The sequence below is a fragment of the Panthera leo genome, chromosome B3 (assembly GCF_018350215.1).
Source record: "Panthera leo isolate Ple1 chromosome B3, P.leo_Ple1_pat1.1, whole genome shotgun sequence".
Lineage (NCBI taxonomy): Eukaryota > Metazoa > Chordata > Mammalia > Carnivora > Felidae > Panthera > Panthera leo.
In genome coordinates, this window is record NC_056684.1 from 119,277,919 (window position 1) to 119,302,851 (window position 24,933).

The window sequence follows — 24,933 nt, forward strand, 5'->3', positions numbered from 1 at the left end:
GCGGGGGAGGGACAGAGAGAGAAAGAGAGAGAATCCCAAGCAGGCTTTGTGTTGTCCGTGCAATGCCCAGCGTGGGGCTCGATCCCATGAACTGTGAGATCATGACCTGAGCCAAAATCAAGAGTCGGATACTTAACCGACTGAGCCACCCAGGTGCCCCAATAGCAATAATAATCAATAAAACTTCTTAAATGCAAAATAAAATCCATAAGCCTTTGTCAAAAAGTTAATGCAGTTTCCAAAGGTGCTTGACAGAAAAGAAACAGTCTAGGCACAGGGAGAATCTGGCTTATTGGGAGCAAATAAAGCCAAGATTTTAAAATGTCTTTTAATGTGAAACACGTATGTGCCCCTGGGCCTGAAAACAAGCCACAACCTTCCCAGTTGTGGCGAAGGTTCCTAACAATAGAAATGAGTTGCGGTACAATGTTATTTAAACTGGAAAGTTCTGAGGAGAATTTTGATTTGTAGAGGAGGTCACAGATGAGAGAAGACAAGTGCAGAGGGCAGAAGGGAGAGGCTATTTTTCTATGACTCTTCTGATTACAAAGAGAGCAGATTTAGCTGCTAGTTCTCATTATCTGTGTATGCGGAACAGAACCAAACAAGCCTAACAAAATGAAAATTGATATCTAATCACAAAGCTAGAAGGTACCTTATTAAAATGACCTGCTTTGGTATTGAGATAATTAGTTGTGGTTTTAAGTGTCCTTATGGAAGCACTCTCATTCATGGTGGTGTGGACTTATGTTTGCTTCTTGCTTAGGGGACATCAGTTATTCAATAGAACTCGGTCAAACATTCTGATTCTACATGGGCTGTGTGGTTTTTGTTTTAAATTTGTATTTTAAAATAATTATAGATTCATAGGAAATTGCAAAAAAAAAAAATGTGCAGGGAATTCCTTATGCATCCTTCACCAAGTCTTCCCCTATGGTAATGTCATATAGAGTTATGTCTCAAAACCGAGAAATTGACATTGGAATACTCCACAGAGCTTATTCTGATTTACAAACACTCATGTGTATGCGTGTGTGTGTCTGCGCGTCTGTGTGGTTCTATATGATGTCATCCTGTATAGTTTCATGTAACACCACTGTGATCAAGATACAGTGTTCCACGTGAGGTTTGAAGAACTGTAAAGGGATTCAGAATGAGTCACTTTGCTTGTGGTCCCACCAGCTTGAGTTCAGGACTTTTTATTTTGGGGGACTGCTGCTTTGTGGGGCTAGGTAGCATAGCTTTTGCAACATAAAGTGACTTTTCTTATGTGATCATCATTAAAGGTGTGTTTCTCAAGGACTATGTTTTGAGGAAGAAAATCATGGTCACTTTATGTGAAGGAAGTGAAATGATAAGTTTATACCCCAAAACACAAAATCTGTTAGTGGTCTTTATTTTGGGGGCAAGTCCACCAATTCTGGCATAACAACAATGGAGTCGATCCTAGAAAAGTTCCTCTTCTGCCAAGTTTTAGAACATTTGAGACTTGTTCAATAAATGGTGCATCTTTCTAGTTCCTGAAACAGAAGACTGTCAATCCCCCAGAGAAATGCCCTGGTATGTTTGAAGTGAATAGGTATGATTCTACAATAAAGAAATGGAAAGTCGCTTAATAGCATCTTCTAAGCATTGTCAACATATTAAAATCCGCCTCACTTATGTTTTATAGGTAATTGCTGTCTCCAGAACTTAAGGATACATAATCCTATCTACTATTTACATGGCGTGAGGATTTTAATTGTCTCCGCACCTAGTATATCAAAACTAAGGGGCTTAGGAATGTAAGTTCAGTGTCATTAAACTTTTTGTTCCCAGGATTTGCTGATAAATCTATAGTCTAGCAAAACCGTTTGCATGTGTGGTTTGTTCTAACACCTGCAACCCAGTCTTTCTTGGAAACTCTTATTTCTGACATTATTTTTAGCAAGAGTTCTAGAGGAGAGAAGAGTTCTAGAGTGGGTTGGTTGGAAAACTCTGGTGGATCCAGCAAGCTCAGCTCTGATGAAGTAATGAGATATGTGATGAGAAGTGAAATGTCTAAACATCAAGATAGTAATTTGGCAAAAGCAGCTTTGGGGTGTTTATAAAAAGAATACATCCCACTAGATGTAACTGTCTTAGGGGTCTTAGGGTCTTAGGGATTTAAAAGAGTAAGACTTCAGCAAAGCATTGTCTCATAACACTGGATTTGAAAAAGTCAATTTATTTGGGAACAGAGTAGCCAAAAAACATTAAGAGCCTTAAATATTCTGAAAAAGATAATCACAAATCCCACATTCATGAAAGAGCAGAGGAGGAAGATCATCATTAATGACTATAAAATGAAAAACAGAAAAGAGGCCAGATTACTTGCAATAAAAAAGTAAGCTTATCTTTATAGAAATGTGCTCCTGAATATAGATTTTAAATGTTAGGAGAGGAAAACCAAGGTTGTGTCAGTATGTGCTCCCCCTACACACCCATCTAATCTTCTAAGGAGTGGAATAACAAGGATGTTTTGAACAACTGTGCAGGAGTTAAGAAAATATTCAAGCCAAACAGTCTATTCAGTGGACATTGAGACATCCCCCAAAAACATTTGTGAAAGATGGCAAGTTGAATAGTTTTAGAAATAATGTCTTAGTCACTAAGCTTATAGTTAGGAGGGTGTCAGACTGCAATGTATTGGCCTGTAAAAGACAAAAGCAGGTCAATGTCTTTGGTAACCAACTAGCAAATAGCAAGAGTAGTCATGTCATGTGCCAAGTAAATGCGTCAACATAGGAGTATTGTTATAAAGAGTAAATGAGGGAATGCATAGAGACTTTATAGCACAAGGCTTTTTTTTTTTTAGCTGGACTTTCTTTACCTCTCAGAAAACATTAACATCTCAGTTTGAAGCTAAGTTCTATGTTGTCATCACAGGTATTAGTGCATTTTACTGCATGGTTATAGTAAAAACAAAATTCAGAGTATGTTTTACATCTATAATGTCACACATCCATGCCATTCTTAAGCTAAGACTTCTTTTTCAGCTGTGGAGCAGTACAAACTCATGACTTTGCTAACAGTTCATGACTGCTGTGTAATAACATAACATGCACTAGGAATGTGCTGTATTATTTTACCTAAACATGTATTATTTTACCTAAACCTTAGAACAGTGTTGTGAGGTAGGTTACTATTTTATCTCTATTTGACAGATGGGAAAGCTGAGGCGGAGAGAGTAACTTGCAGAGGTCCATAGCTGGTAGGTGCTTGAGCCAGGATGAAACCACACTCCAAGGCTCATGCACTTTACTGAAGTCTCTTCTTAAGGAAGCTATTGGTTAAGAGGGAAGTGAGGGTGGGAGTGGGGCAGCAGATTAGATAACTGAGGATCAGGTAGGGAAAAGGTTAGGGTACAGACAACATTCTTGCCCAAAGCTAAATTTCCAGACAAGAAGCTGAGATAAAGGAATAGGAGTCTGAGCCACAGAAATCAGTAAATGGAGGGGATGGGGGGTTCAAAGGGAAGACTAGCACCTAATGCGTGTTTGAGGGGTGACTGGAGAATTTGGAAATAGCAAAACAAATCTGTGAGCATGAAGGGGTGAGATAGTACGAAACCAAACGACCTGAAAGACTCTTGGTGAAGGAGGAGCAGATTCTTCAGTGAGTAGGTGGATGTGTGAACTGGTGAGGCTTGGGGTGGATGTTCCTCTACTGTTTTCATTGTCTCAACCTGCCCTCGACATTTCCTCAGATATTCCCGTCTTCCTCTAGAGGCTAACATCTAGGGGCTTGAGGGTTTTCTTTTTAGTATGACTGAGTATTCAACTCCTGCATACTTAGGTTTGTATAGTCTGAAAGAATTACTTCAATAGGAATTGTATACCCCTGAAAAATACACTGCTCATGAATTCTCTTTTTCTACAGGTGAGCACTTAATACATATTTTTCAATCATAGGTACCGTGATCTACCTCCAAGATACAGTATGCATTATTAATACTCTCAAATAGGTAATCAGAGCTCATTCCTTACAGTGTGTGTTATATGTACTTAAATCTGGCCAGGAATGTCTTTATACTTTCATAAGAAGTATTACATTTGTTATATTTTCACAAGCTTATGTTTTCCCCCCAGAGCCTCAAGTCCTGAAGCAATTCTTAAGAGTTGTAGAGCACTTCTCAAATTCAAGTGTGCATAATTTAATCACCAGCCTGGTAGAACTATAATTTACTTTAGCCAACGCGTTCTTCATCCCTCTCTTACCCATAACTCCCTCATTATTGTTTTTTATTTCTCAGTCCTGAGAAAATGAACTTGCATTATGTGAAATCTATGCAAATGCATAATAGAGTTTGTATAGAAAACATCAAAGGTTTCTTTAAATTTCTATTTTGTTCTGCATGCATACATCATAAAACTTGATCTACTTTACAGAGCAAAAAGTTGAAAATACAAAGAAAAGAATCAGAATCAAAGATTATGAAAATTTAGATTATATCATCCAGGAAACTGCTTACCAAAATTTTAGCTACTTTTATAAGGATTTTTAAAAAAATATTTTCTAGCAGCACCTGGGTAGCACAGTCAAGTGTCCAACTCTTGGTTTCAGCTCAGGTTTGTGAGATCGAGCCCTATGTCAGGCTCCCACTGACAGCACAGAGCCTGCTTGGGATTCTCTTTCCCTCTCTCTCTGCCCCTCCCCCCTCTCTCTCACTCTCTCTCAAAAGGAGTAAACTTAAAAAATATTTTCTAAAGGCATATGTAAAAGTTATACGATAGATGTCTTGTTTTAGATTTTTTTTCCTGATGATTCTGTATTTTGTTACTGAAAACAAAGACCTATAGATCTCCATGTAGTAATGGGGCTGAGGTGCAGAACCTTATTAAAGATTGCATTGTTACCTCCACCCCGTATGCTTTGCTCTTCCTTGGATGCAAAGGAAACAGTTCAGGCACCATCAATATGCCTGGGTGGTGCCTTTGTCCTCCTCACTGTGCAAATCTGGTTTGGAGCTGGGTGTACCTCTTTGAAGCCATGTTTGAAATAGGGTTCCTAGTGAACCTTTTCCTGCATGCAATGCCAACTAACTGCCTACTTTTAATCATTAATAGGGCATTAACTCCCCAGTGGTGCCAAAATCATAAACCACAGTCCAGGTCCTACTGTCTACCCATGAAATTAGACTAGATCATTAGACATAAAAATATGTCTACCATTGAAAGACTCTGAAAATGTCTGATTTGGGAGAGAACAGTACCCACATATACCTTAATGGAAAGAATGGCCAGATCTTTAGCAATGTTATGACAGCTAAAAGAACTTAATAACCGGCTCAGAATGTGTTCCCAACAGAGAAAGAGAGATACTTGGTAAAAACAGAAAAACATAACAAAGATAGAATTCTTATGTTGGCAGGCATGTATATTTATACATTCTTCTGTGTTTAGGTCAGTGGTTAGAGAACACTTCTGGAAGGACTGTAGTACACAAATGTTTTCAATTTGAGCATGTACATTTCATCTAATTGGTCCCTGGGACAAGGTTCACTGCCCTGGATGTGGCGTGGCTAAATCTTTAAAACACACGCTAATGAATTTCAGGTTTGGGACAGAAAATGGCAGCTCCATATCAGACAATCGTGAATTTCGAATTGTTTCTCATGAATATCTTCAATAGTTATTGAAGTGGGTTCTTCTGCCGTCTCCAAACACAGATAACTGTTCTTGCTCAAGATACTCCGTGCTTGCCTACTCTTAAAACTTAAATTTGGCAGATTCCTTCATTTTTGAAGGGAAAATTCTGGGAGAAAATATGGCAAAGATAATCTGAGTGCAGATGGATATATCAAAGGGCACTTACAAATAACCTTAAAGCAACCTGAAGATTAGTTTGGGCTGAGTACATCTGTTTTGTTTTTCCTCTCAGCTGTTTGAAGTAAGGGAAAATTCAAAAGAAAGTTCTTTATTCGTACCTTTTTTTGTTGATACATCTAGCAATAGTTTAGGGATTTTATCTCCTCTGATCCAGCCCACCCAAAAAGTCAAGGAAGTGGGGTAGTTGAATATAGAAACTTGTTTTATGTAGATGGGAAACAAGGAAGCTAATGAAGTCACAGACATCCCTTATTCGGAATGACAGAGCCTGAACTCTGTAGGACACCCCACCCCAGCTCACACACCTTTACCAAAGACTTGGCTCTGACTAGCTCACAGGACAGATGCAGTTACTCGGCTTTGCACATGTCTCGCCTGTATACTCAGAGTGCGTCACAATTTGTATTGGGCCAGTGGGCGGGGGGGGGGGGGGGTATTGATTTCATGAACTCCTGGGTCTGTGAAAGATTGACCATGGCCTGTACTTTCCTTATGGAGTGGGAGAATTTCTGTTTCTGTGTGTGATGCTGTGTTTCACCCCGATTTATGCCATTCATTGTCTGTGAGACTATGCACAGGCTGGCTGTGCAGATCTCCTATCTGGACCTCAGTTCCCTCCTTTCTAATTTAAGCTGGGTGGGCCAGATATCTCCTAAGGCCCTTTCTAGCTTCCAAGTCTGAAGTTCAGTTTCTTCTGCACATAAGAGGCTGGGCATCAGTTGTACTGGTCAGCTAGAGACTAGTTGGGCTGTCCTGCTGATAAACTCCCAGCAGATGAATGAATGAACAGCAACACTCACGTCCTACAGAAAGTTTGCGTTGGGCATGCTGGAATGCGCCTGGAAATCCTGGGTGATGAAGCACTCCTGAGTGCTAGGCAGGGCTTGTCAGATGACAGCGTCCCAGCAGTGCTGGATACTTCCTGGCCATGGTAGTCTGTTTGCAATCACAGAGCAGCATGAGGTGGTCCAGCATGCAGTCTGGCTTTGGAAGGGCTTGGGTTCCTCCATACTCCTGACCGTCCCCGCCACCCCAAATGCCCTACCTTCCTTCTACTTTGGCAAGTTACCTCACAGCTCCAAAGCTTGGGTGTGGTTGTTTTTCAAATGAAGCTAATATCTACTTTTCAGGGTGAAAAGCTTAAAGCTAATGTATTTGAAAGTGTCTAGCAAACAAGTGGAGCTCGATAAATAGGTAACTAAAACCAGCAATTTGTAAAAACCCCACAAAAGGTAACTTTATCTGAAAGCCAAGTTGGGGGAAACACTAGCCTTTGTGTAGTGAGTAACGTTTCACAGAGTACTTCAGGACTTACTATCTTTTAATCCTCACAATCTGGTTTTACAGACGCAGTGATCCCAGCAAGTTCCCAGGGTCACAACACCCAGAAACAATGAAGTGGAGATTTAAGTTCTGCTTCCAAACTGTTGTGTTCCTTTTACAGTATGCTACCACATGTGGTTGATATATTTTATAGTTGAGATTAAACCTCTGATGATTCTGAAAAGGGAAATAAATGATCAGAAATGGTACTAGTGCCTATGTGTGTGTGTGGGCGGGGGGGGGGGGGGGGGGGGGTTCTCCCTATGCCCTTTTTATATGACTACAGCTGTACTGACTTGCCATTTAAGACAAACCCAGGAAGACCTGATCAGTTGCACCTCACTTTGTGAGATCTTAATTCCGAAACAGCTCCTGGGGGTAGCTGGAAGATTTGAATATCTCTGGGATGTCACTGTCCAGTTTCGAAATAATTTTATAAATGGGTTTCTTCCAGGAAGGATCTGAGTCTTTCCCTGCGGAGACAGCCCTGAAGAACTCCTGTAACGTCAAGCTGGCGATTTCCAAGAAGCAATCCGGGACCTGCATTCCCAAAGAGACCCGCAAGAAAGAAAAGACGTGAGGCTCTGAAGCACCGACACCATGCAGATCTCAGTGCTGCCTGTTCCTGGGGTGGTGGGCTGATAAGAACATCCCTGCTCCCCCGGCCCTCGACTTCTGCAGCCCTCAGAATCCCCTGCTGTCTCATCAAATACAAACTTTAAAACGATGGTACCCATGAGACAGCCCTGGGAAAAAGCATATTAGGGACACACCTTATGGAGGAGAAGCTGATTCTACTAATGGTGCGTTTTCAGTAAATGAGAAACGGACTCTGATCAAAATTAAATCTGTGGTTCAACGAAGGTTTTTAGTATTCTGTTCCTTAGTGCCTAATGTGGAAAGGCATGCGCCCAAGTTTACAACTGTTTTCCTCATCCCACCATCTTTTGGGGTTGGATCCAAAAGACTTGGAACCATTCCTGCTTCCCAAGTCAAGCACCAGGTTGAGGGGGACTCAGTATGTTCCAGGCCCTGACACAGACTGGCATCGTAAATGATGGGGAGTCCCACAAGTCCTCCAAACCCAGTCTGGCCCAGGGCTTGCCACCACCGCATGCCAGATGGCCACCCCACACGCAAAGATGTGGCAGCACCACCCTGTCCACACACCCTGACCCCACGAGCCTCAGAAAGGAGGCTCAGGTTCTGACAGAACGTCTGGTGGATACCAGCGTTCCTCCCCTTCGTTGGAAGTATCAGAGTCACGTGAGAGGGGTAAGGCGAGGGAAGGGTGGTCCGTGACCTGCAGAACAGAATGCCCCCCAGCAGAGCTGTTCACCGCACACGAGGAAATGCATGTCTAGATTAGGAGTACTCACCGGTGACATCTAGGGCACTTGCTCACCCTTTACACCTTACCCTCTAAGGTGCCACCAGTGTGCCTTCACAGAGGTCCCCAAAGGACCCAGAAGCTGGAGTACTGCTTATTCATTATTTCCAGAGAGAGAGAGGATCTGAGGTGACTTGTCGTGAAAGGCCCACAAATAAAACTGATCAAGTGAGAATAAAGAACGAAATGATGAAATGAACAAAAATTGTTGTAAAGATAACAGAGGCCAAGTCTGGGTGCGGCAACAGCGTAGCATGTAGTCGGATGCCTCCTGACACTACGGGGAGAAGTTCCGCAAGTTACGGCAAGTTGTAGTTACAGAGTATTAACTCTTAAATGGCACAACACCCGGCTGGCTTCTGCTTCTGTTTCAGATGAAAACTGGCTGTACATTCAGCTTGTGATATCTACCTGTTGCCTAAAAGATGTTGAATCTCATCTGTGTGGGTGATATAGAGATTGGCCCTAGGCTGCCCTGGCTCTCGGTGATTTGCGGACAGACACGGAAGGAGGTCTTCTCGAAAACTCAATCACAAAGGGAAGGCATTCATCAGACCTCAGGGGGCCCATAGTCTGGTTCCAACTGTCAGAGCTTGATTTTCCTTACCTCAAAGTCATTTCCTTTGTTATAGTGCATATTGAGAGCTCGAAAAAGTTCTGAGTCTCGGAGTACCACCAGCATTTTGGGATTTGTGACACCATCTGAAATCGCTTGCCGGGCAAATTTTTCCATTTGGATGTAATAAAACTCACGAAAGTTGCTGAACCATTTGATCATCTGGGAGGTAATGCAGCGGTTGAACTGTACAAACAACAGGGCCCATCAGGTCGGATGTTTGCCATGAGGTGCTCAGAGCCAGAACTCTCAGCCTCCATTTCAACATAGGGCTTAATAAGGATGGCTTCAGCCACCATGAGAAAGGGCTTTCTTTAAAAAAGAAGTCACAGCCGTTTTCCTAGCCTTTTCACTTGTACACAGAAAAACCCGAATTAGCTATAATGCCGATTAGAAAATACTGTTTTGACGTACTATATCTATGACTTTTTTACCCATGAAAAGATTTCCATGGTGTCTACTGTGACTTTGGGAGGGTTTCGCGTCAAAGCCAGTGTGGTACCAGTTTCTGCTGCACCTGGGCAGGTGGCACAGCAGCCCCAGAGCTCTCTGCCGAGTCAAGGGCAAAAAGAAGCGATAAGGGTATAGAGCAGAGAGCAGGCCATTGCAACCTTGGAGTTGCAGAATGAATCGAAATCAGAGCTTGGTGCAGGAGTCAACCAAGCAACCGAATGTGAGGGAAAGATCTGGAAAACACAAAGAAGTAGATCCAAAGTATTAGCTGCCCTCTCCCAACACCCAGGGTAAGGGAACAGGCATAGTCTGGTTCCAGCTGTCAGAGCTTGATTTTCCTTATCGTCATGCTTGATGTCTACATACCTTCATTCAGTGTTGAAATACAGCAATTTGAATATAAATGTGACAATGTCCAACCCTTTACGTATTCTATCTTTTTCATAGTCTTCCCCAGCAGAGAAAAAACACTAGGCCAAAAATGCCATTTACTAATGTTTCTCTCTCCCCTCCACCCTTCCTCCCCATGGGTTTGTATATCTATAGGTCAAAAGCTTAAAATTCAGATACCCAACCTTTGTGGCCCAAAGTTATTCATACAGAGTCTCAGCCCAGAACTGGAAATTGTACCGATCCCATCAGCAACATGAAGGGGACCTGAGGAGCACATAAGATGACCTAGGACTTGCCTCCCACTGGGCAAAACCATTCCCTCTTGGGAGTTTTTCAGAGGCTTTCGGAGGTGAAGAATGACTTTACCTGGACATCAGGGAAATAAGCCTTCAGCAGGTTGGAGCTGGGGTAGCGTGTGAAGAAAAACATGAGTTTGGCCTTCTTCAAGTGACCAGGATTTAGGCCCTCCTGGATTTATCTCAGCGTCAAGGAAAACTAACACCGCTTTATCACGTGATTTTTATCAGTTAATCCAAATAATGACTTGTCCTGTTCCTGACGGTTTCTTTTTTTCTTTTGTTTCATTTTTTCTGGGCGAATGGTGTATTCGTTCCATTCTTCTGTCTGATCAGATAAGCTCTTTCTTAGGGCACCTGGCTGGATCAGTCGGCAAAACCAGTGACTCTTGATCTTGGGGTTGTGAATTCAAGTCCCACACTGGACCTAGAGCTTACTTAAAAACTAAAAAAGAAGCTTTTGCTTTCCAGATGCTCAATACCATATATGTACAGTAAATTTTGCAGAATTTAAAAAACATTTTGATGTGTGAAAGTTCTACAGCCTTTATGATATCAAATACAGTTTGTTGTACTTTGTGTGTGTGCTCTCAGAACAGGATGGGGAAAGACGGCAGATCTGTCCCAGATTTCAAAGCCCCACATAGAGATTTCATTCCCCTTCTGGGCCTCAGTTTCTTCATCTGTAAAATGAGACAAGCCCACTAGATGGTCCCCATTCTATTCTCAGAGCTCCCTTTGCAGTGTTGAAGCCAATACACACCTAACCTGCCTGAGTACAAGAGCACCGTTTGCTCCGGCTCAGGAAGCTTGAACTTCTCGGCTGTGTCTGCTCCTCATTTGCCTGGCAGAGCTTCCCTCACGCTTCCCAGTTCAGCCCAGACACCCTTCCTCTGTGAAATATTTCCTTGCTGAATGAGGCCTTCCTTACCCTGGGCTCTCAAGGCGTTTTGTACAAACCTCTGTTGTAGCAATGACCTCCCTGGAATTTTTACTGCATGTTTGTCTCCCCATTTAGATTGTGAGCTCCTTGAGGGCAAGGACCTTATCTTTTCATCTTTGTATTCCACATGCCTAGCCCGGTGCTAGGAACATAGTAGGTGCTCAATAAATGTTGGTTGGATGAAGGAATGAATGAGTGATTATATGGTCAGCCTTAAGCCGTACAGAAATATGGAAATGATATTCCAACCCATACGTCACTCTGAGAACAGATTGCTTCCCCTCTAACAAGAGGAGGGAGCTGTGTTGTGACTGCCTGGCACCAGCATGGGAAGGAAATAAAGGTTCTTGCACGAGAACACATAGCATTCCCAGGGACAGTCCTGGGGCTGGGTGAGAAGCATTATACAGAGTAACCTTGGCGCTCAGGTCGGAGATCCGTACCTTTAGGACGACTAAGGCTTCTCAGTAGGACATGCCAGTTTAGCCAAAGGAGACTAAACCAACTGATTTTCAGTTACAACTGGCCCTGGCATCCAGGCTGCTGCCCAGAAGACCCCTGCCCTTGCCTCACTGGACCAACTTCTTATCCTTCTTAAAGGCTTATAAATGCTGTGGAAAGAATCCTGGATTTAAGAGTCCAAAGACCCAGTTTCAGATACTGATTTCGCCACCTATTAGCTGTGTGATCTTGAGCAAGCCACTTATCTTCTCCGGGCCTCATTTCTAAAATGTGAGTATAGTAGTTAAAACTTGTGCTTGGGTTTGAATCCTGGCTCTGCATGTGTCTGTCTTGTGACCTTGGGCAAGTTAGTTTGCTTCTCTGTCCCCGCCTCCCAGATACCTGATCTAGAGTGGCCGCTTGAGGATTGTGACGTAACACAGGCCCACAACCTCTTATCCAAAACGCCAGGCCAAATGGGGTTCGGATTTCAGAAGTTATGATTTTACAACGGTAATATGGTGCATAGACCATACGTCAGTTAACGGCCAGAGCAGGGGCTGTGGCAGCAGTCTGCAATCCAATACATTAACATTGCCAGGGCAAATTGGAGGACTATTTGCACTAAGTGGGATAGTCTATAAATAGCCTCCAACCAGTGCAGGTCGGGTTTTGCCACCAAACATGTTCCCATCCACCTTAGGGGAGAGAAATCACAGGGATGTTCAGAGCTCGGAGTTTCAGAATGGTGGCTAAGTGCCGGTGGACCCTCACTTGTGAACTGTTGGCCAACCTCAGGGAACGCGCACAGCAAACGCCGCCCCCTACTGTCTCATCACTCCCGCTCTACCTGTCTCGTGGGTTGTTGTGGGAATGTGAATGGGTGCTGGCGCTCGGTGGCTTTCCCGGCCGACGGGAACACATCTCTAATGCTGGCACATAGGCAACAGGGATGAGGGGATAGTTGGGGAACCAGGAAGCTGTCTGGGAGCCCCAAATCTTTCCAGGCAGCCAGGCCCGGTCGATGGCCTCCCCAGCCTCCCCAGACTCTGAGTCCACTCCTCATTTTACAGAGCGGGGCTAGGCACGCAGTAGGTGCCCCCAGAAATACCAGCATGCCCCTGCCAAGGGAAGTACAGCAGAGAATCTTTGGGCGCTGAGTCCTTCAGGCTCTTCCGCCACCGCCTGACTTTAACAGGGAGTCTTAACCAGTGGCCTCTTACCAAAGGCCCAGACAGGTAGCCTTTGTCAGCCGGGGCGATTTCCTGGCAATCTCTACACCTCCAAGAAGATTTCCTACTGCCTGAAGAGGCAGCAGTGGCCGGTGAGGTGTCCTTAGCCTTGGTTTTATAGTCGGTCTGGCCTGCCTGGGAAGCACGCAGCGGTGCCCAAGCATTAGGGGTGTTGCCAACACCCGTGACAGGCAGAGGGCGCTCGTGGCATTTAGGACACAAGAGCCCACCCTCTTGTGGCAGTGAGCTGGTCCCACCCCATCCTGCGGCCATTAACACAATCCACCTACCCGCCCCCCCCCCCCCACGCCCTCTGCCAAGAGGACACAACCCTCTTGGGCATATTTTGCGCCTGGATATGCAGCTCCACAGATGCGTTGACCTCAGGAGGCCGAATTACAGTCCGCTTATGAGAGGCAGCGGTGTTGAGCTCAGCTCGCTAAAAATGCAGTATCCAAAATAATGTCGTCAGGAACTTCACTCCCACGAGATGCTTGCTGGAAGAGGATCTTTGGTCATGTGAGTCTGAGGCTGCATACATTCTCCTCTTAGAGCTTCACATAGGACATCAGCACGTTAAAGCCTCTAAGAAGTCCCACGAACTACCCAGTAGTAGAAATAACCAGTGTTTAATAACCAGTATTTAAGTAACCAGTAGAAATAACCTACTATTTACCCAAGCTGCTTTCTTCCTAATTTAACAACTATTAATATCCTGAGGGAGGGTTACTCTGGGCAACACTATTTGAAAGAGTGGAGTCTGCCTAAGGGTTGCAAAGTTTTTGCAATAAGATCCAGACCCCTACAGCCCAGCCTGGGCCCCTCAGTCCTCCCCTCAGGGGCCCCCCTTCCCTCTACATGCCCAGCCCCCAAGCTCTGGTTCTCTCAGCTGCAGCTTAGAAGCTGTTCCTTAAACTAAAGTCTTCTTACCCCTTCCAGCTGCCTCTTGGGTCTAGTCCCTCAGGAAAGCATCCCCTTTTCCATCTGCCTCAGAAGTTTCTAGTCCCTCATAGCTTCCCTGTGAATTACCTAGACAATGCAGGCTTTTCTGCCTGTGCAACCAAGGGATTGGGGGAGCCATGCTTCAGATGAGGTCATTCCCTCTCTCTGTTTAGCTGTACAGGCTGCTGACAACCGAATTATGGGTTTTTTCCTTCCATAGAAGGAAGCCCGTATTTTGGAAGCCCATTTGAGTTTAAAAACAAAACTCTTTTAGACCCAAAGGAAAGAGTCAGTAGTGGTAGAATCCAATGTGTCCCAGAAGAAAGTAAATGAATCTTCCCAGCATCCTTAAATCCCAAAATGTGGCTACCACTTTCTCAGAACCTAAAAACTATGAGCCCCAGGGAAGGAAGGCCTGGAAGCTACAGTAACAAGACCGCCAGGGAAGCAAAGCTATTTAAACGCCATGGAGTTATTTGTCCCCACCTCCCTCCATCTTCCAGATTTCCCATTTCTCTGAGCTGTGGCACTGAGAACCTCAGTTACTAGTAAAGGATATGTGGACTGAAGAAAATGGAAGCACATCCGGGGCACACTGCAGGCCGCCCTGTTCCACCTTCACCGAGGGAAGAAGGGGCAGTCTTTCCAAACCAGGGGAAGTGAAGGGCAAGGGGTACTGCTGTTGGCTCAGAACCGACGGTCGCAATTTGACTGCTCCCCAAGGTCGCAGGGCAGACTCTGGGGAGGAGTGACTTTGGGAAGATGAATCTTGGGGAAGACTGCTATCCCAGTGGTCACTGGGTCCATGACTCAGTAGCTGGCTAAGAATCTGATTTTCTTGGATGTGGGAAGGCACAGTCAGAGGACAGTTTGCTGGCCGACCCTGATAGGGTCTGGGGATCATTCTTGAAGAGACAGGGTACCTAGGAGGATCTAGAGGGTTGGCCAATGATAAGTTTCGCAACAGGACCCCAGTCTGTGGCTGGGCCCTCCTGGGCAAGGTGGCAAAAGGAAACAGATCTTTACAGATACCTCTCTCAGGAGGCGAGGGCTCACTGCTACCCTCTGGCACAAGCCCCTGGAAGCTTCTACCCAGCTGGGTCAGGTGGCCCGGTGGATCCAAGAGTACCTTTTGTAATACTGAGTCCACAGCTTGGGACACGGCCCCGGTCAATTCTTTCCTCAGAATCTCCAGCAAATCCTGTGCTCCACAAGGAAGGACCCTGGGCTCCTCAGACTGGTATTCGACTTCAGACGCTCTGTGTTTTTCTTTCTGGGAGAGGTCCCCACGGGAACCCTGATGGTGGTGATCACTGTCCACAGCCCAGGGCCTAGATCCATAGCCCTTCCTCTGCTTTACGCTTAGAGGGCCCTTGTCCATCTCAGAGCCTCCTGGATCCTGAGCTGCGTCCCTGGGCTCAGCAGCCTGTAAGATGTGCTTTTGCAAATGCCTTAGCTGTTGCTTCAGCTGATAGAGCTGTTCTCTTACCCGAGGGCCCCCTTTCCTGCTGCCATGGTCTCCGACAGGGCCTGGCTTCAGAGGGCCTTGCTGCGTGGGAAGGCTCTGCTTCCTCTTCCGCTCCTGGGCCTTCTCTGGGCAATACGGACTGTCCCTGGCTTGGGCATTGCCTGGCACCAGAGCATTAAGAGAGAGGCACATGCCTTGGACAATGGTCTCCACTCTGGCCCTCTTTGCTTGGATGTTCTCATCGCAAAACCAGTCAGGGTCAGCAAAGCTAGAGCTGGGGACAGGGCTCCAGGGAAAGTGGGGGTCTCCGCCTTGCTCTCGGGGGGCTGGGCTTCTTTCACCTTCCATACAGGGTTCTGCCAGGTGGGAACAGGCCCGGGACAGAGGAGAAAGCAAGCCAGAGTTTGGATCCATCCTCTGGCTCACAAGGCTCTTGCTCAGAAGGTCGGTTGTGGCTCTGTGAGGGAATTCTTTCTCCCGATGTCCTCAACGAGACGGGTACCTCGAGGGAGCTGGGGGTTCCTCCTCCACACTCAGAAGGATGAGAAGCAGCTGTCAAGGATTCAGACTCTGATATGCCAGAACTCACAAATCTGAGTAGACTCTGAATTAGAGACAGGGAGAAAACAGTATATGTGATTTTGAGCCGTGCTTTTCAAACTTGCGTGCGCAAATAACCTAGGGATCTTGTTAAAATGAAGATCCAGATTTAGCAGGTCGGGGCCGGGGCAGAGATTCTGGATCTCTCACCAGCTCCCATGAGATACTGTGCTGCTGGGTGGGACCCTACTCTGAGGAGATTCCCAAGAGGGATCCTTCAGGGAGGAATTAGGCCCAGAGAGGTTAAGTGACCTCCGGAAGGTCACACAACTAGTCAGAGGCAGCCTGGAGTCAAAACAAGATCTGTCTGATTCAGAGTAACCTTCTTAGTGCCTCTGCCACAACAGAATCACCCAGGGCACTTGTTAAAAATAGCAAATTCAGTAGCCCTCACCAGCCCTGCAAAATCAGAATCCCTCCATACTGGGGGGCAGGGGAGAACCTGCATTTGAAACAAGCAAACCGAAGTTCGAGAACCAGCTGTTTGACCACTACACTGCCCTGTTCCTGGAAGAATCAGATCAGGTATTCATTGCTCACATTCAACAACTAGTTCCTTAGCTCCTACTGTGCATCAGGCCGTCTTCTGAGCACTTGGAGAGACAGTGGAGGACAAGACCAGCAGGATCCTGCTCTCATGTTGCTGGCCGTCTCCCCCGGGGAGAGAGAACTAACGAGTATATTTTCAGGTCGTCGTGAGATCTGCTAGGAAGAAAAAGCACAATAAGGGGTTGTAAATTGGGATGAGGGTGTGGGAAGAAGGAGGCAGCTAGTTTAGAAAAGGCTGCCTAAAGCTATTTTTCCCCCACAAAGTATCAAAATACACTGTACTTTAACTAGGAGGCCTCAGATGGCAAGTTTAAGGCCCTTCAAGTTTACAAAACATTCACACATTACCTCATTGCACCTCGCACCAAACTTGAGAATCAGTGTAATTCTCCCATTTTACAGATGAGGAAACCAAGGGTCAGCGAGGCCGCAGAGTGGCTCTCAGTTGCTGAGATTCCAAATCCTTTGACACGACCACACTTCAGCTGCCTCCCTGCGGATGGAAAGACCCGTATAAGAGACTGACTCCTCTGTCTGCCAAGGGGATGCTTCCTTTCCTCAAAGAGGTACATTCATGTTTCTCCTCTACAAATTCCCACTATCCTTTTGCTTCTCTCTCTCTCTCTTTTTTTTTAATTTTTATTTATTTTTGAGACAGAGAGAGACAGAGCATGAGCAGGGAAGGGGCAGAGAGAGAGGGAGACACAGAATCTGAACAGGCTCCAGGCTCTGAGCTGTCAGCACAGAGCCCGACGCGGGGCTCGAACTCACGAACTGTGAGATCATGACCTGAGCCTAAGTCGGACGCTTAACCGACGGAGCCACCCAGGCACCCCGTCCTTTTGCTTCTCTTGCGCAAATCCTTTCAGGAAAGGGTCCACTTGCTTCGTCCTACTTTTGATCTAAAATTTACCTGGAATTCTCTACCTGAGGCAAAACGTGGCTCTTCTGTAGCCGCTGGATGTGGCTCCTCCACCTGGAGCTGCCAGACCAGCAGACACAGCTGGCACAAGCCCGCCCTGAGCAATGTCCTTCCTGGTGCCTGGGGCCGAGGGTGGGAGGTGGCGGTGGCTCCAGTCCGTCACAAGGAAAATGCCACTGGAAGAAAGCCGGGTTCGTGGGTCGGAGTACGTAGAAGGATTTTGCCTTGAGTAAGACACTTATAAATTACTAAAACAAAACAGCTAACTTGCCTAATTCACGTTAACTTTAAAAATGTAGGGGCGCCTGGGTGGCGCAGTCGGTTAAGCATCTGACTTCAGCCAGGTCACGATCTCACGGTCCGTGAGTTCGAGCCCCGCGTCAGGCTCTGGGCTGATGGCTCAGAGCCTGGAGCCTGTTTCCGATTCTGTGTCTCCCTCTCTCTCTGTCCCTCCCCCGTTTATGCTCTGTCTCTCTCTGTCCCAAAAATAAATAAACGTTGGAAAAAAAAAAAAAATGTATCCCAACCGTTTGGATGGTTTACCACCTCTTGGAGAGAGAAACATTTTTTAACTTCCTGTGATCATTTGACGAGGAATATATATTATTTGTATAATAGGAAAAATTATTTTTACATTAGCTCTTACCATCTGCTAAGCATAACTGGATCACTCATTAAGCATCTGTTGGCTGTTTTCTAACTAATGATGACCACTGAACTGGCAGAATTGATATTTGAACCACAGAAACTCACAATAATACAAGCTGTGTATTTTTTCAGTTAAGTACCTTCCAAAAAGAAGAGGGGATTGGTTATGGTTATCCTAATTGCTGAGTGAACATCTCCTGCTTAAATTCGACATTTTCTAATTTTTTTTAACATCTATTTATTTTTGAGAGAGAGAGAAAGAGTGTGAACGGGAGGGGCAGAGAGAGAAGGAGACACGGAATCTGAAGCAGGTTCCAGGCTCTGAGCTGTGTCAGCACAGAGTCCGACGCGGGGCTCGAACTCACAAACCGCGAGATCATGACCTGAGCTGAAGTTAGACCCTTAACTGACTGAGCCAGCCAGGTGCCCCAATTCAACATTTTCAAACACAAACTCTGTAACTGCCCCTCTGCTTCAACCCTCACACTACCTATCTTGTTTAAGCTGGAAGCTGGGAGTCTCTCTGACTCCTCCCCAGCTCCTCATTCTCAACACCGACTTGGTTATCAGGTCTGGTCACTTATGGTCAAAAAATGGCTCTGAACCACAGTCCACTGCTTTCCCATTACCGTTTCTGGATTCAGGGTTTCAACTTTTTACCTAGACAATTCCAATACCTCATGACTGGTCCCCCAGCTTCTAGCCTTTCCTCACTCTGGTCCTTCTACACTCATTCATTCATTCATTCATTCATTCAACAAACGTGGCTCAAATGCTGGCAACGGACAAAATCCTCTGCCCACGTGGAGCTCACATTCATGCAGAGGGAGCCAGATGGCATAACATACGAAGTTAGTAATGGAAGGCCACTGTGAAAACATTAGCCCTTACTCTGAGATAAATGAAGGGCCACTGGAAGGTTTTAAGCAGTACGAACTGACTTAGTTTTAAAAGGATCATTCTTTACTGGATGGAGAATAGGCCGGGGGTGGGGGAGCATGGGTTGAAACAGCCCTAGGAGGCTCTAGGCATCTAGGCCTCCAGGCAGTGACCTAGATGGTAATCACAGAAATGAGGTGTCTTGGACCAGGACGGTAGCAAAGCATCAGATCCTGTATAGACGTTGAACATGGAGCCAGTGGAATTTGCTAACAGACTGGATGTGGAGCGCAAAGAGAAATAAAGTATCACTGACGATGACTCCAACGTGTTTGGCCTGAGTGAGGTGAAGGATGAAATGGCACGAGCTGAGTCAGAAGGACCATAGAGGAACAGGTTTGGTGAGAGATATCAGGAGCTCAGTTTTGCATGCTAAATCTGAGACAATTATGAGACAACTAAATGAAGATATTGACAAAGCAGTGGGGTAAATAAGCCTGGGGCCTCAGTGGAGAGAGATCTGGACTAGAAATAGAAAGTTGATGGCTGTCAGTATGTAGATGGATGAGCTCCGAGGAGTGAGTGTAGACAGAGAGGAGGAGGGGGCCAAGATCTGAGTCCTGGGACATAGCAGCATGAAGAGCCTGGGTAAGAGGGGAATCAATAAAGGGAGCAAAAGGAGGGGCACCTGGGTGGCTTAGTTGGTTAAGCGACCGACTTCGGCTCAGGTCATGATCTCGCAGTTTGTGAGTTCGAGCCCCGCGTCGGGCTCTGTGCTGACAGCTCAGCCTGTTTTGGATTCTGTGTCGCCCCCTCCCCTGCTCACACTCTGTGTCTGTCTCTCAATAATAAATAAACGTTAAAAATTTTTTTAAATAAATAAAGGGCTCAAAAGGAACAAGCAGTGAGATAGGAAGAAATCTAGGGGTGTGTGAGTTCCTGGGAGTCAAGGGAAGAAAGTGTTTCTAGGAGTCAGGAGAGGTCAGGTCACACAGCAATTATTAGTAACACAGAGGCTTTCAAGATCTTGATCAGAGCTGTTTCGGTGGAGCCCAGGGAGAAAAAGCCTGGTTGGAGTGGATTTAAGGCAGAGGACAAGAGAAGGAATTGGTGACATTAACTATGCCACCTCTTTCAAGGAGTTTTGCAGAGAGGAGAGAAATAGGACAGTGGCTGGAAGGAGAGATGGGGTCAAGAGAGGGTTTCTCAAGATAGAAAGAATAACAGCATATCTATAGGTTAATGGCAATGATGCCGTATAAAGATAAAGTTTGTTGGGGCGCCTGGGTGGCTCAGCGAGTTAAGTGCCAACTTCGGCTCAGCTCATGATCTCATGGCTTGTGAGTCTGAGCCCCACATCGGGCTCTGTGCTGACAGCTCAGAGCCTGGAGCCTGTTCGGATTCTGTGTCTCCCTCTCTCTCTGCCCCTTCCCTGCTTGCACACTCTCTCTCTCTCTCTCTCTCTCAAAACTAAAATAAACATTTTTAAGAAAAGATAAAGTTTGTTAATGTAGGCCACAGGGGGAGAATTTCTGGAGCTGGTCCTTAGGAAGGTGGGGGCAAGATTTCATACATGGGAAGGGATCGATTTTAGAGACGAGAACCCTTGGTTCATCCATGGTGGTGGAGGAAGGCAGTGTCCGTGGACAGGTGCTGGCAGGTGGGTGCCCCGGTGACGAGAGTGAGTGCAAGTTCCCTTTTGATTGTCTCCATTTCCTCAGTGACATTGACATCGGCATTAATATTCCAAAACGTGGGTCTGCTTATGCCCCTCCGTGGAATCAGTCTTTGCTAGCTGCCTGTTGAATTTAAGGTGCAGCTGCCTCCCCTCCTCTGGAGCCACTGTCCTCAATACTCACCATTGCCACTGAGCTGTCCTGGGTGCTGTGTCAGGTCTCTGCCCTTACTCCTTACTCTTCCCTCTCCCCGGAAAGCCCTGCCCTCCTTTTTCTACCCGACACACCCCTATTCCTTTTCCAAAATCCAACTGAAATGTCACCCCCTCTCTGAAGTAATCAATCTTCCCCTTTAGACTGTGAGCTCGCTCCTTGTGTCTCCAAGTAGTGCCTGATTGCCAATTGTCACCAAATAGGTGTTTGCTGACTCGGTTGAATAAATTGTTCTGTATGCACTTCATTTAGACTGATTTTCATCTCTTCATTAGAGGTACATTATTTCAGATCTTTCTAGCATCTAAATGGAACAAAATCAATACAGATAGATGATAGATAGATAGGTAAGATATGGAGCTCTGTGTGCTTAATGAAGCAACAATCAGCGGGAATGTCTTGAGGCCAGAAACTAGAAATCTAGCCAAACACCACTGCGGTTGGACACCCAGAGATGTTTACGCCCATCTCTCTAGGACAATCATGGAAACTCTGCATCTGGGCAGCTGAGAAACAGGAAACCTCTGTGCTGGGCCAGCAAGCCACTCGGAGCCCTTCACCGGGGTGTGGCATATGAAGCAGCAACACTTTCTGTTTAAAAATCAACTAGCAGCGCACTCACATTTACAGACAGAGTAGCGATTGCCACAGCCCTTTAAAAATAGCTTTACTGCTTTTCGTAGATGATGAAAGCAATAAAGAGTCATTTTACTTCCCAAATATAGAAATGTATTGAGAGGAAAAGAAAGAAAGAAAGAGAGAGAGAAAGAGAAAGAAAAGAAGGAAAAGAAAGAAAGAAAAGAAAGAAAGAGAGAGAGAGAGAAAGAAAGAAAGAAAAGAAGGAAAAGAAAGAAAGAAAAGAGAGAAAGAAAAGAAAAGAAAAGAAGGAAAGAAAGAAAGAAAGAAAGAAAGAAAGAAAGAAAGAAAGAAAAGGAAATTCACGGTTAACATTTTGGTGCTTGTCATTTTTTCCACACTTTTTTCTCTGTGTACAGAAAACTTACATGATTTCCCCTAATTATATCAGTTTTTGAAATGGAATTATAAATACATAGTCCTATAACTTCCTTTTTTTTTTTTTTTGGTCTCTCATGTTAATGAATACCCATCTGTAACAACATTGTAAAAGCTGATGATATTCCACTGTATGTATATATCATAATTTATTTAACAAATGCCTTTTTGATTAGACAGATTTTTTTCTTATGTTGTCACTGGTGTAGCAATATAGACAAGACAGTATGGAGGTGGAAGTGCGGACTGCCGAGCCGGACTGCCTCGATTTGAATCCCTAGGGCCACTTACTTAGCTTTGTGACCTCTCTGTACCTCAGCTTTCTCATCAATAACAGGGAAATAACCACAATACCTGCTGTTATCATAAGGTTGTTGTAAGGATCCAATGAGTTAACCCATTTTTAGACCAGTTCCTGGCATATCATAACTTACTGGTAAGTGTTAGCTATTGTTATTATGAATAATATTGGGATGAACAGTCTTGTCTATATCTCTTAGAACTTACACTATTTTTTCCTTAGAATGCATTTCTAGAAGTAGAAATTCTGGATCAAAGACTGGGCACGTGTTAAACTTAAAAAAAATTTTTTTTAATGTTTCTTTATTTTTGAGAGAGAGAGAGAGAGAGGGCGCAAGAGGGGAGAGACACAGCATCTGAGGCAGGCTCCAGGCTCTGAGCTGACATACAGAGCCCAACGCAAGCCTCAAAACGAACCGTGAGATCATGACCTGAGCGAAAGTCAGACACTTAACCGTCTGAGCCACCCAGGTGCCCCAAACTTTTATACTCATTTCTCAACTGCCCTCCAGAAATGTACTGATTTGGTACTGGAGTTGATTGGTAGTGGAGTTGAGAGACTGAAGGAGAACTTTCAATTTTTACTCTGTGTATTTCTGTGTTAACTGAAATTTTATAAGGATGTATTCATGCGTTGTTTGTATATATACTTCTAAATAGCCAATTTTCTTTCTTATCAATATATCTATAAAAGAACACATATGCCCTCATCCTCACCAACACTGGGCATTGCCAGCCTTTTAAATCTTTGCCAATATGGTGGGTGAAAATATTACCTCAACATTTGAACCTCTGATTCTCAGCAATCTGGCTTATTTTTCTCATCTATTGGAGGAAATACTTATGTGTTATGTATTATGAAACTTAAACATGTTTATACCATTTGAGTCAATGATTCTATGTCTAAGAAGTGAAATCAAGAAAATGATGCCATACCCACAGATTTATGTCAAAAATGATCATCCCAGCATTAGAATAGAAACTGATTAAATATAAAGTATGGTATTATCTATGTGATGCTATATTATGTAATCATTTTTCAAAAAATCATGTTTAAGAAGAGGTTATAGAACATTATTTTATAGTATATAGTAAGTAGGGAGAGAGAAAAATGCTTTTGAAAATACAAAGGAAAAAAGATGCGAAAGGAATATATTAAAATGTTAGCAATAATTGTTTACAGATGATGGAACTGTAATTTTTTAATGGGTAATTTTTTTCTCTATTTTTTTCTTTTTACTTTTCAGTATTTTCCATATTTTCAATGGGTATGTTTTCACTTTGTAATTTAAAAAAAGCAATCTTTGCCCTTGCTAATTTAATTTTTTAATTTTTTTAAATATTTATTTTTGAGAGAGAAACAGAGCATGAGTAGGGGAGGGGCAGAGAGAGAAGGAGACACAGAATCCAAAGTAGGCTCCAGGCTCCGAGCTGTCAGGACAGAGCCCGATGCCAGGCTCAAACCCATGAGCCCCACAAGCCATGAGATCATGACCTGAGCCGAAATCAGTTGCTTAACCGACTGAGCCACCCAGGCACCCTGCCCTTGGTAATTTAAAACTTGCCTTTATGGGAAAGGCTATGCATATGTGGGGGCAGGGGATGTATGGGAAATTTCTGTACTGCCTGCTCAGTTTGGCTGTAAACCTAAAACTACTCTAAAAATTAACAAAATTAACAAAACTAATTAAATTAACTAACTAAATTAACAAAACAAACGAACAAAGCCTGGATTTTCTCTCATTGACTCTTTCTTGGGTATACATTCCTGGACACCAGACATACAAAACTCCACTAGAGAAGCAAATTGAGCTACAAACGAGCACAGACCACAGGGCTCGTGAGATAACTATAAAGTTATGTAGGATTTTACAGCTAGGAAGCGTAAAATAAGAGTTAAGTGGAATTTCAAGTAAATGATAGGCCTAAGAAAGAAACTGTGTGTCTGAAGTGGTAAGAGGCCGGGGTGGAGGTGGGGGGGGTACCGGCTGAAAAGACAGCCCATGTCCGTGGAATTTTCAGCCGCACAGATCGCTTCGTAGCAGGGAAGCCCTTCTCCCTGAGAGTCCATACCCTTCCAAGAAACCTTCCTTGAGATCTCCCAAAGTTCCGCCCAAGGAGGCAGAGGGAAAGGGCAGCCCACAGAGCCAGCTAAAGTAAGACCAGCAGTGTGCAGGCTGTATCTTTCCTTCTGTGCTGTGCCCACGTTTAGGGAACAGCGAACGCCTCTGATACACTCCAGCAGGGCCACCAGAGAACCAATCAGTAAAGCAAGGCAGACTATGAGGGCCTTAGATAAAACGCACCACGCAAAGTCCGAGAGATGCCAGTTCATTCTCATGGCTGCCACTGACGCTAAATCCAGATTTGTGAAAGAAGGTTTATTGTTGTTTCCTTGTTAAAGTTTCTGCCAGGTTTTTGTTGAGAACACTTAGCATTTCTCTTCGCAGAATTTCTTTCGTTCATTTCCTAGACCCCGCTGGATTCCAATGGGACCAGCCTTGTGCCTAGCAGATAACCACCAATAAGATGATTGGAGAAACATGGAGGAAAAGCCTTATCCTGAAACAGCCTCTCCCATGCAGACGTCACAGGGTCTCGGGGTCCACCACCGGGATTCATGCTGTGATCACACATTATATATGATACAGTATTCCTGAACAGCCTCTCATCCAGGTACTTACCAGGCCTAGCAAACTTTAGCGGTCAATGTAAACTTGTTCGGGGGGTGGGGGTGGGGGCACATTTCAAGGTCATATAGCATTTTCACACTGTACTAAGGTGTT

The 24,933-nt window shown here is 44.8% G+C and overlaps 1 protein-coding gene across 2 annotated transcripts; it reads right to left on the bottom strand.

The window, feature by feature from the left end:
* Positions 1 to 7,493: 7,493 nt before the first annotated feature.
* On the bottom strand, positions 7,494 to 15,760 carry PROX2 (prospero homeobox 2). Of its 2 annotated transcripts, XM_042940674.1 has the most exons (4): positions 14,438 to 15,760; positions 10,391 to 10,498; positions 9,170 to 9,364; positions 7,494 to 7,712 (listed from the first exon to the last, which is right to left on the bottom strand). In XM_042940674.1, exons 1-4 carry the CDS (start codon positions 15,758 to 15,760, stop codon positions 7,527 to 7,529), a joined length of 1,812 nt encoding a protein of 603 aa, XP_042796608.1. In that variant the 3' UTR covers positions 7,494 to 7,526. The 2 variants fall into 2 exon arrangements, with proteins under 2 accessions (XP_042796608.1, XP_042796609.1); XM_042940675.1 differs by lacking the exon at positions 10,391 to 10,498 and having other exon boundaries at positions 15,008 to 15,760.
* Positions 15,761 to 24,933: the final 9,173 nt, after the last annotated feature.